The sequence below is a fragment of the Eptesicus fuscus genome, chromosome 21 (assembly GCF_027574615.1).
Source record: "Eptesicus fuscus isolate TK198812 chromosome 21, DD_ASM_mEF_20220401, whole genome shotgun sequence".
Classification (NCBI taxonomy): domain Eukaryota; kingdom Metazoa; phylum Chordata; class Mammalia; order Chiroptera; family Vespertilionidae; genus Eptesicus; species Eptesicus fuscus.
In genome coordinates this window covers 36,295,049-36,308,538 of record NC_072493.1, presented here as the reverse complement: position 1 = coordinate 36,308,538, position 13,490 = coordinate 36,295,049, and the positions used below count along the sequence as shown (strand labels likewise).

Genomic DNA, 13,490 nt, shown 5'->3' with positions numbered 1-13,490 from the left:
ATGGTAAAGGCACGTCGTAGGCACACAATCAATTTAGGTCCTTTCACAGTTCCTGGAGCGTCAAGAGCACCCAGTTCCTCCCTCCCTTCACTTCCTCCCATTGCCCACCTGTCCTGGGCCACTCCTGCAGCCCTGCCCAACCCAACCTCCCTGACCTTACCCTCCCTCTGCTAACAAAGGTCCAGGTAGAGTTTTATGGCCTCTGATAAGGCACTGGCAGGGCCAAAGTTCACTAGCACATTCTCTTTGCAGAAGGTTCTAGAGGAGGGGTTTCTGACCTGAGTCCCCCCAGGCCTGCCCAATGATCTGGGTTCTGACAGGTTACCACTGAGGCTGGTGAGAGAAGGGAGACCAGAGGGCACATTAGAAGAAGATGTGAGCCTGGGACGCTCAGAAGAGGGACCCCGTGAACCCTGCCCTGCCTGCCACGCCCTTTTCCTCAGGTATAAAAGCCAGCTACCACCCGGTATCTGCCACCATTTCCTACTCCTGCAGCTCTTCTCACAGGACGAGCCACCAGCCCAGCCTCTCAAGATGGCCTTTGTCCCTGCACCCGGCTACCAGCCCACCTACAACCCGGTGAGATACAGGCCTTCACCCAGGCCCGGCTTAGCTCCACCCTGGCCCCTGCCACCAATTTACTCTCACCCCGAACTTCAGAGGCACCCACCCTGCCCCTGGGTCTGATTTACCTAATACTGACCCTGGGGACCCACCTGTCAGGCTATTATGTCCACCCCAAACTGTCAGCCCTCTTCATCTTCATGCTGAACCCTCACCCCGTAGTTTCCACCCCCGGGCTGAAGGGAATAAGGGGGTGGGGGTGGGGTGCTTCTCACTGAGGGGGAAAGGGCTCAATAGGCAGATGGCCTTCAAGGCCCCTCACCCAGCCCCTTCTACAGACTCTGCCCTACAACAAGCCCATCCCTGGAGGTCTCAGCATGGGGATGTCCATTTACATCCAAGGAATGGCTAGCGAGCATATGAAAAGGTAAGACCCTCCCCAGGCCAGGCTGGGAGGGGGGCTATAAACGGGGCCTCTGGTCTTCGGACCTTCCTCTACCCTGGTTGGGGAGGGGCTCTAGGCCAGCACCCCGATGACTAAAGACCAGCCCTGACCTGGGGAATCCAGGGCTTGGAGATCAGATCAGGGGGCGAGCGAGGGGCTGGGAGGCGCTGGGAGGCTCACCATAAGAGGTGGCCCCCGAGTTGGGCTGCTGAATTGGGATTGGTGGGTGAGACAGCATGAACGAAAATCACAGGCCTGGCCCTAGCTGGTTTGGCTTAGTGCCGTGGTCGGCAAACTGCGGCTCGTGAGCCACATGTGGCTCTTTGGCCCCTTGAGTGTGGCTCTTCCACAAAATACCACGGCCTGGGCGAGTCTGTTTTGAAGAAGTGGCGTTAGAAGAAGTTTAAGTTTAAAAAATTTGGCTCTCAAAAGAAATTTCAATGGTTGTACTGTTGATATTTGGCTCTGTTGACTAATGAGTTTGCCGACCACTGGCTTAGTGGATACGGCATTGGCCTGTGGACTGAAGAGTCCTGGGTTCGATTCTGGTCAAGGGCACATGCTGGGGTTGTGGGCTTGATTCCCGATAGAGGCGTGCAAGAGGCAGCTGATCAATGATTCTCGTTATTGATGTTTCTATCTCCCTCTTCCTTCTCCCTTCCTTTCTGAAATCAATAAAAATATATTTTAAACATATATAAATAAGTTAAAAATAAGTAATAAAATAAATACATAATAGCCCTAGCTGGTTTGGCTCAGTGGATAGAGTGTCGGCTTGCAAACTGAAGGGTCCCGGGTTCGATTCCAGTCAAGGGCACATGCCCGGGTTGTGGGCTCAGTCCCCAGTAGGGGGCGTACAGGAGGCAGCCGATCAATGAATTCTCTCTCATCATTGATGTTTCTCTCTCTCTCCCTCTTCCTTCCTCTCTGAAATTAATAAAAATATATTTAAAAAAAACATTAAAAAAACATAATAAAATGTCAGATGGTTATAAACACTATAGAGTCAAATGAGGGAAGGCGATCCGGAGTGGATGTGGGGGAGAGAGGTGTGGCACTGTCCCTTTAAATAGGGTGGCCAGGAGAGGCCTCCCTGGGAAGGGAACATCTCAGCAAAGACCGGATGGAGGTGAGGGAGGCGCCTGGGGTACATTGAGGGAAGGGCATTCCAGGCAGAAAGAACCGCCAGTGCAGGCCCTGAGACACACGCCGGCCTGGATGGGATAACTTTGGGGATGCTGGTGTGAGGGTTCACCGGGTCCCTCTGGGTGCATGTGGGGCACGGCCTACAGGGCCAGGGAGGGAGCTAGAGGCCTGCATTGATAGATGCAGGGTTCCTAGGGCAGTGCCCATGTGACTGTAGGTGAATCCCAGTGGCAGGCCTATTTGAGGGGTTAGAGGAGGAGGCTAGTAAGGAAAGGGAGTGGAGGAAACAGGTGGGTACAGGGTGAAGGGGGTCCATGGGGAAGAAGGGGAACATCTGTAATCCTTTCAACAATAAAGATAATTAAAAAAAAAAAAAAAAGTAAAGGGAAAAGGAGCGAGTGAGGGGGTGGAGGTGGGAGTCCGCTTCCTGGAACTCAGGGGCACAACCACCCGCTCCTGCCCTGGGTCAGCAGTGCCCAGGCGCCCCCCTCGGGAGCTGGAACAAGATGGGGCCCAGAGGGCTTCCCAGAGGAGGGCTCCCTGGGCTGGCAGGTGGGGCCGGGAACAACTCGTCGTGCCCCCCCAGGTTCTCCGTGAACTTCGTGGTGGGACAGGGCCCCGGGGCCGACATCGCCTTCCACTTCAACCCCCGTTTCGACGGCTGGGACAAGGTGGTCTTCAATTCGCAGCAGGGCGGCAAGTGGGGCAGCGAGGAGAAGAAAAGGAGCATGCCCTTCCGCAAGGGCTCCCCCTTCGAGCTGGTGTTCATGGTCCTGCCGGAGCACTACAAGGTGGGACGCTCAGGGCCGGCCTCCCCTCCCCGCCCCCCCCTCCCCCCCTCCCCCTCCTCTCGCCTCCTCCCCTCCCCCTCCTCTCTCCTTCCCTCCCTCTTCCTCTCCCTCCTCCCTCCACTCCCTTCTATCCTCTCCCACTTCCCCCTCCCCCTCTCTCTTTCCCTCCTTTCTTTCCTCTCTTCTTTTTTCTCTTCCCCTTCCCTCCTCCCTTCCTACGGAGCTTTTCCCTTGTCCTTCTTTCCTGCCTATTAAAAAATGTCTCTTTTATCGCCTTTTCTCATCCCCATTCCTCCACCGGGGAGAGGCTTCTAATATGTCCCATGTATATCATCTGTTCCTATGTGTGCTCGTGAAAGGTGTATTTTTGCTATTTGTATGGAGACTCTAAACACACACACGGGAAGCACCGAGTGCCGTGAAGCGGTCTCCTTGGCCAGCCCCAGCCGCCCTGCACTCGGCTTTCATCCTTACCCCACCCTTCCCCTCCCAGATGACTTCAAAACAAACCCCAGATATCATACAATTCCATTCCCAAGCATTTCGGCTTTTATACACGGTCATGCCGCCATGCTCACACCTAAAAACACTGTCCTTGCTTAGTGTCACATACCCTTACCTTAGTGTCTACCACATACCCTTAAAGGCCTGTTTGCTGTTTTCTACAGTTCGCTTGAATCAGGGTCCGAATGAGACTCACACATTGAGACTAGTTGCTATCGTGCAAGTGTTTTTTATTTGTTAGTGACGTGGGACCCAGGTACAAAAACGTGCACGCCTTGGGTCCACAGCTCGGGCGACTTTTCACAAAGAGCGCGCACCCACGTGGCCAGCGCCTAGGCCTAAACACAAGATGCCTCTAGCCCCCAAGGCCCCCTCAGGCTCCCCCAGTCCCCTCGCCCCCACGGGTGGCCTTTGTCCTGTCTTTCCTCCGCCTGGACCTGTTTCCCTGTGTGTGTTTGTTAAGGATGTGCGGCCTCGGTGCTGTGCTGTGAGGTTGTGTAGGACTCCTGACGGACACGCTCCGAGTTCCCTCCGTCCCCGCCTCGGACTCCCCCCAAATGGCACTGAGCAGATGCCCCGCGCACACGCATCCCATGTGGCCAATGTGGAGCGCCCCCTGGAGGGGAACTGCAGGGCTGGGCACACACCTGGACCGTACCTGCCCTTACCTGGGCCCCAGATTTCTAACGTCATTTCTGGAGGTCAGCACCACGGTTGGAGGTTGGCAGACAAGGATTGAGTCTGGGCTTTGCCACCCGCCAGTGTGTGACCTTGAGCTGGTCACTCTGAGCACTGGAGCCTCTGGTTTCTTAAACAACAGGGACAGTCCCTTATCCTGCCTCACGGAGCTGTTGAGAGACTCGCCATGTTGCTCTCACTATGGAAGGTGCTTAGCACGTAGGAGGCACTCAGTCCTGGGGAGCTGGCTCTCGGCCTCACGGTCATTGCTCGGCACTCTGCCTAGAGCCTCGTGCTGAGATATGATTACAAGGCAAGGCTCTACACGGGATTTGCGCAGCGCCTCTGACATGCTTTGCTGGCTTTTTACCTTCCCAACCATCCCAGAGGGAGCCCCATGTTACAGGTGAGGAAACAAAGGCTCAGAGAGGTGAATTGATTTATCGGAGGTCACACAGCTAAGACATGTCAGAGCTAGACCTCCAACCCAACTCATTTGGTGCTTAAACCGGGGCTCAGCCTCGGGTCTCTCCTGATTTCCATCCCCAGACTAAATTCTATGTTCTCTCCTATCCATTAATCTGTGAGCTGACTTTTGACCCTAGCTTGACCTCTGACCTGTGGACTCCAAGGCTCCTGACTCTGAGGCTATCCCAGCTCATCCTAAGTCTTTTGACCCCAAGTTAAAAAGACCCCTGTTCCCTGCCTTCTGTCTCTTCCTTTCCCAGGGCATGGATGTTGCCTCTGACCTTATCCTGCCCTCCAGGTGGTGATCAATGGGAGTCCATTCTATGAGTTTGGGCACCGGATCCCAGTACAGATGGTCACTCACCTGCAAGTGGATGGGGACCTGGAGCTTCAATCAATCAATTTCATCGGAGGCCAGCCGGCCCCAAGCCAGGTGTGTAGGGTCCCCCTCTCTTATTTGCTTCCTTCTTTGTTTTATTTTAAATTTATTGATTTTAGAAAGGAGAGAGAGAGAGAGAGGAGAGAGAGAGAGAGAGAGAGAGAGCCTTGTTGTTCCACTTATTTATGCATTCATTGGTTGGTTCTTATACATGCCTTGACCAGGGATCAAACCCAAAACCTTGGCGTATCAGAAAGACACTAACCAACTGAGCTACTCGGCCTGGGCTGCTTCCCTCTTTAATTAACTCATTCCCACAGTCCCTTATTTCCTGGCTCCCTTTGCTGGGGATGCCACGGACCCAGAGGACCAAAACAGTCTACTGTGTCACCAGGTGGTGTGGCCACAAGTGCTGAGGGCCGGGAGGGGGCAGGTACAGGAGCTCTGGGCGTCTTCAGAAAGGGCTTCCTAGAGAAGGAGGACGTGGAAGCGAAGATAAGGAGGAACGAAAGCCACAGGAATAGCAAACACGTTCCTGGGAACTCGCCGAACATCACTGGTCCCTCAGAAACTCAGTGAAGATCAACACGAGCCACCACTGCCCCCCCCAGAAGAGCCACACTGAGAAAGGCACACAGTACCTGTGGTCGGTGGGGCTGTGGGCCGGCGACACTCCCAGTCCTTGGAAAAGCCCGGGCAGCATCTGTGAAGGCTGACCGGACACTTACCCGACGACTGAGAGACCCCACTCCTGGGTCCACAGTGAACAAATGGCCACCAGGACACACGCACTCGAACCAGCCGGGAAGGCCCAGCGCCAGCCTCCCGGGGTGCCCTCCGGCTGAGGGCCCCAGGCTCCCAGCCAGCAGCCCGTGGGAAAGGGCTCTGATGACCATCCGCTCCATTTACAGGCGTGGGACGGAGGCACAGAGAGCTTGAGTAACTGGCCCCAGGTCACGGGCCAGCAAGTGGCAGAGCCGTGGGGTCCGTGCTCAGACGGCTGCTCTGCTCCCTGATGAAGGCACGGCGGGATGTCTTTATCCGTAAGGTGGTCACGGGCCTGTGGACTTCATTTACCATCGTGCTTCATCCATGCACTTTGGAAAGAAAACTAAGGCCTTCAGAAAAGGGCCTTCAGAAAAGCTGGCTTAAAATGGAAGTCAGGCAGAGAGGAAATCATTAGGAAGGAGAGGAAATAGAGTTAATAAAAGTAAACTGGTAAGGGAATGGCGTTTCGGGCAGAAGGAACCACCTGAGAGAAGGTGTGGACAAGAGACAGCAACAGAAACAGAGAAACAGACAGGGAGACACAGACTGAGAGCCTGAGCCAGACAGAACAGGCGGGTTCCAGGGAGTCCCGGTTGCCCCGGCGGTGGGCATGTGGAGTGAGGGGCATGGTGGTGGAGGATGAGGTGAGCATGGGTATTGTATGTACACTTCATTGTGCAGCTTCTGGATTTGGGGGGACAGCGGGAAGCCAGGGTAGGAGAGGGTACAAGAATAGAATTTACCAGGTTTTCCCAAAGCGGTGCACTGGAGATCCCTACCCACAGCCAGGCCCTCTCCGGTAATGAGCCATTTGAGTGCCACCCTTGACTCCAGAGTCCCCTTGGGGGGTGGTGGCGGGCAGGCATCCTGACACTCTCCAAGCCTTCGTTCAGAGTCCCTCTCATCACCTCCTTCTCCCTCTGTGCCCACAGACCCCCATGATTACTCCAGCGTATCCAGTAAGTATCGGCGGGTAGATGACACATTTTCCCTCGACATGGGGGTTTGGTGGCTGAGGAGGTCCTGGGGCAGGGGACCCTGGTCTTTTCACCGATCCTACCTTTCTCTCTCCATGTAGGGTCCTGGAAACAAGCCTCCACTGAGTAGCCTGCCTGTAAGTAAGCGGGCTGGGTGGCCACGTGGTGGAGGAGTGGTGAGAACTGGGAGGGTCACAGAGTTTGGGTCCCCAGGAGTACCAATCCAGGACCTGGCAATATGCGACATGTTGTACGTGTGTCGTCAGTATTTGTCAAATATTATAGAATAATACCTCTTCTTTCTCACTTCACAGACTATGGAGGGACCCCCAACCTTCAACCCGGTAAGAGGCCCTGCAGTTGAGGGCTTTATGGTGGGCAATTTGTGGAGAAGCAGGAATTGAGGGGAGTGAGGGGCTCAGGTCCCCGGGGAGCCCTGAGAGGGCAAAGGGTTTTGGGGACAGGAAGTGGGATAAAGGAGGAGTTGGTGGTCTGAGTGGGGCAGGGGACAAGAGTTAGGGGACATTTCCCAGGACTAGTAGGAGCCTCTCTCTGAAAATGTGTCCTTGCATCTGGCTTCCGGTGGCCTGAGAGACGATGGGACCCCGTGTTCTCTCTTCGTAGCCTGTGCCATTTACGGGAAGACTGCAAGGGGGGCTTACAGCCCGCAAAACCGTCATTGTCAAGGGTTACGTGCCTCCCTCAGGCAACAGGTACAGAACTGAGACTGAGGTGGGCGTCCCCAGCTTCCCTTCTCCCTCTGACCCAGGAGTCCCGTTTGGAGCCCCCTGTCCCTTGAGGGGCCAGGTGCTGGCCACCTCCTGACTCTCATCTCCCTCTCTGTCCCCAGCTTTGCCATCAACTTCAAGGTGGGGTCCTCCGGGGACCTGGCTCTCCACATTAACCCCCGCCTGACCGAGGACACTGTGGTTCGGAACAGCTATCTGAACGGCTCCTGGGGATCTGAGGAGAAGAAGATCACCTACAACCCATTTGGTCGTGGCCTGTTCTTTGATGTGAGTCTGGCTTTCTTCCCCACCTCCCTCCAAAGCCTCTGTCCTGGCCATAGCCTCACACCTGCCCCTCTCCCTGCAGCTGTCCATTCGCTGTGGCATCGATCGCTTCAAGGTTTACGGCAATGGCCAGCACCTCTTCGACTTCTCCCATCGCCTTACAGCCTTCCAGAGGGTGGACACTCTGGAGATCGAGGGTGATGTCACCTTGTCCTATGTCCAGATCTGATCTATTCCTGGGAGCACACAGAGAAAGATCCCATAAGTCTCCATTTTAAGCTCCTAATAAACTATCTGAGGGTGTCTAATGAGTGTCCATGATTCCATTCACCGCCCGCCCCCCGCCCCCGCCCACACATACTGTTCCTTTATTCCTTGAATCAGTCGTGCACTGTCCATTGAGCCATCCAATTATCTGTCCATCCATTCTCCCGTCATAATAAATCTAGGTACCCTACTCCTACCCAAACACCATTCATTCCTCACAGCAATTATAATCCAAAATCAAGAATGAACACCAGCCCAGCCGGCGTGGCTCAGTGGTTGAGTGTCGGCCTATGAACCAGTTGGTCACGGTTCGATTCCTGGTCAGGGCACATGCCCGGGTTGCGGGTTCAATCCCCAGTGTGTGGTGTGCGGAAGGCAGCTGATCGATGATTCTCTCTCATCATTGATGTCTCTATCTTTCTCTCCCTCTCCCTTCCTCTCTGAAATCAATAAAAATATATTTAAAAAAAGAATGAATACTACTAGCCCTGGTCAGGTGGCTCAGTTGGTTGGAATATCGTCCCCTACATCAAGAAGGTTGCAGGTTTGATTCCTGGTCAGGGAACATAACTGGATTGAGGGTTCAATCTCTGGTCAGGGCACATATGGGAGGCAACTGATCAATGTTTCTCTCTCACATCAATGTTTCTCTCTCTCTTTCCCCCTTCCTCTCTCTAAAATCAATAAAAAAACAACATATCCTCAGGTGAGGATTAAAAAAGAAAAGAATAAAGACCACTAATGACTCTACATAAAATACAAAGGATTACAAGGGAACATTATGAAAAAGTTTAGGCCAACAAATTTGGCAACATAAATGAGGGGAACAAATTCCCAGAAAGTTTAGAAATTATCTAAACTGACTAGAGAAGATATAAAAAATGTTTTTTTTTCTCCATAGAAACATTCATAAAATTTTTGTAGAAATATTCATTATAATTCAATTAAAAATTAAAAAGACCTAGACTAGTCAAAACAATTTTGAAAAGAACAAAGAATATTTACACTACATGATTTCAAGACTTATAGAAAGCTCTAGTAACCAAGAATGTGGCATTGACATAAGGACAGACACATAGATCAATGAATCAGAAGAGAATCTGGAAATAAACTCACATATATGATCAACTTATGTTTGATAAAATACTGTCAAGCTAATTCAATGGGGAAAAAAGACAGTCATTTCAACATATAACAAGAAATGAACCTCAACCCTTACCTCACACCATACCCCAAAATTAACTAAAAATTATCAAGACTGCCCTGGCCAGTGTGGCTCAGTTGGTTGGGAGTCGTCCTGTGCACCGAGAGGTTGCTGGTTAAATTCCCAGTCATGCCAAAACCGGCTTGGCTCAGTGGATAGAGCGTCGGCCTGTGGACTGAAAGGTCCCGGGTTCGATTCCGGTCAAGGGCATGTACCTTGGTTGCGGGCACATCCCCAGTAGGGGGTGTGTAGGAGGCAGCTGATCGATGATTCTCTCTCATCGATGTTTCTAACTCTCTATCCCTCTCTCTTCCTCTCTGTAAAAATCAATTAAATAAATAAATAAATAAATAAATTCCCAGTCATGCCTGGGAGTATGCCCGGGACAGTGATCCTTGTTTGCCTCTCCCATCAATGTTTCTCTCTCTCTCTCTCTCTCTCTCTCTCTCTCTCTCTCTCTCTCTCCCTAAAAATCAATAAAAATTGTATTTCAAGAATTTATTAGGAAGAACAGCATTCTACCCTACACATTTTATTTATTTTTTTATTTTATAATCCTCACCTGAAGATATTTTCTATTGATTTTTTTAGAGAGAGTAGAAGGGAGAGACAGAGAGAAATACCGATGTGAGAGAGACACATTGATTGGTTGCCTTCTGCATGCCCCCGACCAGGGCTGGGAGCCTACAACTGAGGTATGTGTCCTTGACAGGAATCGAACCCAGGACCCTTCAGTCTGCAAGCCGATGCTCTATACACTGAGCCAAACCGGCTAAGGCTCAAAAAAATTTTTGTAAAAAAGGATCAAGATCTAAACATAAATGCTAAAACTCTAAAAACAGGGGGGAAAAAAGATAATCTCTAACTTGAGATGGGCAAAGATTTCTTCTTTAAAATCACCTTCTGTGATTTTTAAAAAAATATGTTTTTATTGATTTCAGAGAGGGAGAGGGAGATAGAAACATTAATGATGAGAGAGAATCATTGACTGGCTACCTCCTGCACGCCCCCCACTGGGGACCGAACCCGCAACCCGGGCATGTGCCCTTGGCCAGAATCGAACCAGGGACCCTTCAGTCCACAGGCCAATGATCTATCCACTGAGCCAAACCAGCCAGGGCTTACCTTCTGTGATTTTAATAAATGTATTTTATTTATTTACTTAGGGAGATCAATTTGTTGTTCCACTTATTTATGCATCATTGGTTGATTCTTTTTTAAAAAAACATATTTTTATTTTATTTTTAAAATATATTTTTATTGATTTCAGAGAGGAAGGGAGAGGGAGAGATAGAAACATCAGTGATGAGAGGGAATCATTGATTGGCTGTCTCCTGCACGCCCCCTACTGGGGATTGAGCCTGCGGGAATGTGCACTTGACCTGGAATCAAACCCGGGACCCTTCAGTCCGCAGGCCGAGGCTCTATCCACTGAGCCAAACCGGCCAGGGCATCATTGGCTGATTCTTGTGTGTGCCCTGACTGGGGATCAAACCCAAAACCTTGGCATATCAGTATGATGTTCTAACCAACTGAGCTACCCAGCCAGAACAAGATTTCTTCAATGGGACACAAAAGCACAAGCCATAATAGATAATTTTGATAAAATGCACTTCATCACAATTAAAAGCTTCTACTCTGGGAAACAGACTGTTAAGATAATGAAAAGGCTGACCACAGATGAAGAAAAAATATTCACAATACTTATATTTGACAAAGGAATATATCCAGAAAATTTACAGACCTCTTATCTGATCCCCAAAAAAATAACTGTGTTTGGAGATTAAAAATGGCAGTGGATTAAGTAGATACGACACAGACATGCTCCCAGAACCAAACTGGAATTACAGCTAAAATACAAAGAAACCACCCTGAATAAAGAACTGAAGTCCAGCTGGAGAGAACCCTGATAAACAAGGACTGAATGTGGAGACTGCATAGAGACTGGTAGGAATGTGAGAGGCATGAGAGGGCTGGCCAGCCTCCCACAGACAGCGGCTGAAGTTCCGGAGAGATGTCTCAGCTGCGGGGGGGCTGCCACTGAGAACTCTGGTGTCTAATCCCCAAGCTGGGCCCCCAAGCGGAGAGCACCTGAACTGACAAAGGTGCCCACATAACATCTGGCTGTGAAAAGCAGCAGGGATGCTGTCTGCCAGGGAGAGATGGCTGGAAATGCAGGCATCCTCTTAAAGGGCCAAAGCACAAAATTTTGTGTGCAGCCACTCACCTTGTGCTCTGGCAGAGGGAGGGCAGAGTGGACTGGAGCTGTGTGAACAGAAGCCAGGGCTGGGGGCTCTGGGGTTAGATCTCAGAAGGCAGACCCACTCGCCACCCCCCTGATTTCCTGTGCTGAGTCATTCCCTCATACCGTGGAGGCCATCTTTCTCAGGCAGACCTCTGCTATCCAGGTGGTTTTTGCCGGAGGGCGGGGGAAAACAGTTGGCCCAACCTATTGGAAAACTTCTGGCCACACAGTGTGGCGTTTCTGAGGCCCTTTAAGACAGTGAGAATAGCCCTAACCGGTTTGGCTCCGTGGATAGAGGCTCGGCATGCAGACTGAAGGGTCCCAGGTTCAAGGGCGTGTACCCAGTAGGGGGTGTGCAGGAGGCAGCTGATCAATGTTTCTCTCTCATCAATGTTTCTAATTCTCTATCCCTCTCTGTAAAAAAATCAATAAAATATATTTAAAAAAAGAGACTGAGAATAACCATTAGTCTCCAGGCCCAACAGCGTTCGACACTGTTCTGCCCTAGAGATTGAGAGATGTAACAGATCTACCTAATAGTCACAAACCCAAACAGGCAGACAAAATGGGGAGACAAAAATACAGCACTCAAATGAAAGAGCAAGGGGTTTCTCCAGAAGAAGAGATAAATGAAATGGAAATAAGAAATTTATCTGATAGAGAGTTCAGAATAATGATGGTAAAGATGGCAGGGCTGATGGAAATGTCCTCCCTGACAGTGATGCTGGGCACACACCGTATGGATTTATCAAAATTCATGGACTGTAAAGGGTGGAATTTATTGTACGTATATGACACCTCAGTGAAGTTCATATTAACAAAACCCGCCCTCGCCAGTTTGGCTCAGTGGATAGAGTGTCGGCCTGTGGACTGAAGAGTCATGGGTTTGATTCTGGTCAGGGCACATGCCTGGGTTGTGGGCTCAATCCCTAGTAGGGGGCATGCAGGAGGTAGCTGATCAATGATTCTCTCTCATCATGGATGTTTCTATCTCTCTCTCCCTCTCCCTTCCTCTTTGAAATCATAAAGATATATATTTTTATATTTATTTTTTTAATATATTTTATTGATTTTTTTTTTTTTTTTTACAGAGAGGAAGGGAGAGGGATAGAGAGCTAGAAACATCGATGAGAGAGAAAGCTGCTGCCTCCCACACCCCACCCACCGGGGATGTGCCCGCAACCAATGTGCATGCCCTTGACCGGAACCGAACCTGGGACCCTTTAGTCCACTGAGCCAAACCGGTTTCGGCTATAAAGATATATTTTAAAAAAAGAAAGAAACCAAAAACAGCCCTGGCCGGTGTGGTCAGTTTGTTGGAGTGTCCTCCCTGTACTGCAAGGTTGTGGGTGCGATTCCCCATCAGGGCACATGCCTGGGTTGCGAGTTCATCCCCATTGGAGCATGTATGGGAGGCAACTGACCCATGTATATCTCTCATATCGGTGTTTCTCTCTCTCCCCTTTCCTCCCTTTCTAAAAATCAATTAAAAACAAACACCCCTTGATCTCTTAAGGGTTTACACCCTCAGCTCTGGATCACATTCACGAGGCTCTGGTCCCTGCTCCGCCGTCTATGTGCTGTGTGACCCTGAACAGGTCCCTTCATCTCATGCGTCAGATGCCTCCTTTGCAAAATAGGAATAATAAGAATATCTACCTCAGAGAATCATGTTAAGGATTGAAAGAATGATTAGCACAGTGACTAACATAGTAGGACTCAGGAAATGTTAGCTATTGGTATATCTATGTATGTATTCATATATGGAAATATAGATGTATATATTTGCACATATATATTTGCAAAATATATACAGGGTGGGGCAAAAGTAGGTTTATAGTTCTGAATATGCAAATCAGAGTTTATTCTTGTATTATTATTTATTAACTAGTAGCCCATTTGCAGAAAGAATCCTGCAAGCGGCCGCTGTCGCTGCTGTTGGAGACGCTGTGCTTGCACCGAGCACTGCCGCCCGCTCCGCCCCACTCCGCTCCGCCTCGCCCCTCCTGGGCTTTCCCTCTGGCAGCCACCTTGCTTTCTG

The 13,490-nt window shown here is 50.5% G+C and overlaps 1 protein-coding gene across 1 annotated transcript; it reads left to right on the top strand.

The window, feature by feature from the left end:
* Positions 1-534: 534 nt before the first annotated feature.
* On the top strand, positions 535-8,010 carry LGALS4 (galectin 4). The gene is made up of 10 exons (XM_008139630.3): positions 535-579; positions 903-991; positions 2,742-2,946; positions 4,895-5,029; positions 6,676-6,702; positions 6,822-6,857; positions 7,035-7,064; positions 7,345-7,433; positions 7,571-7,736; positions 7,816-8,010. The coding sequence occupies exons 1-10, from the start codon at positions 535-537 to the stop codon at positions 7,960-7,962; spliced, it is 969 nt and encodes a 322-aa protein (XP_008137852.1). The 3' UTR covers positions 7,963-8,010.
* The last annotated feature ends 5,480 nt before the right edge of the window (positions 8,011-13,490 follow it).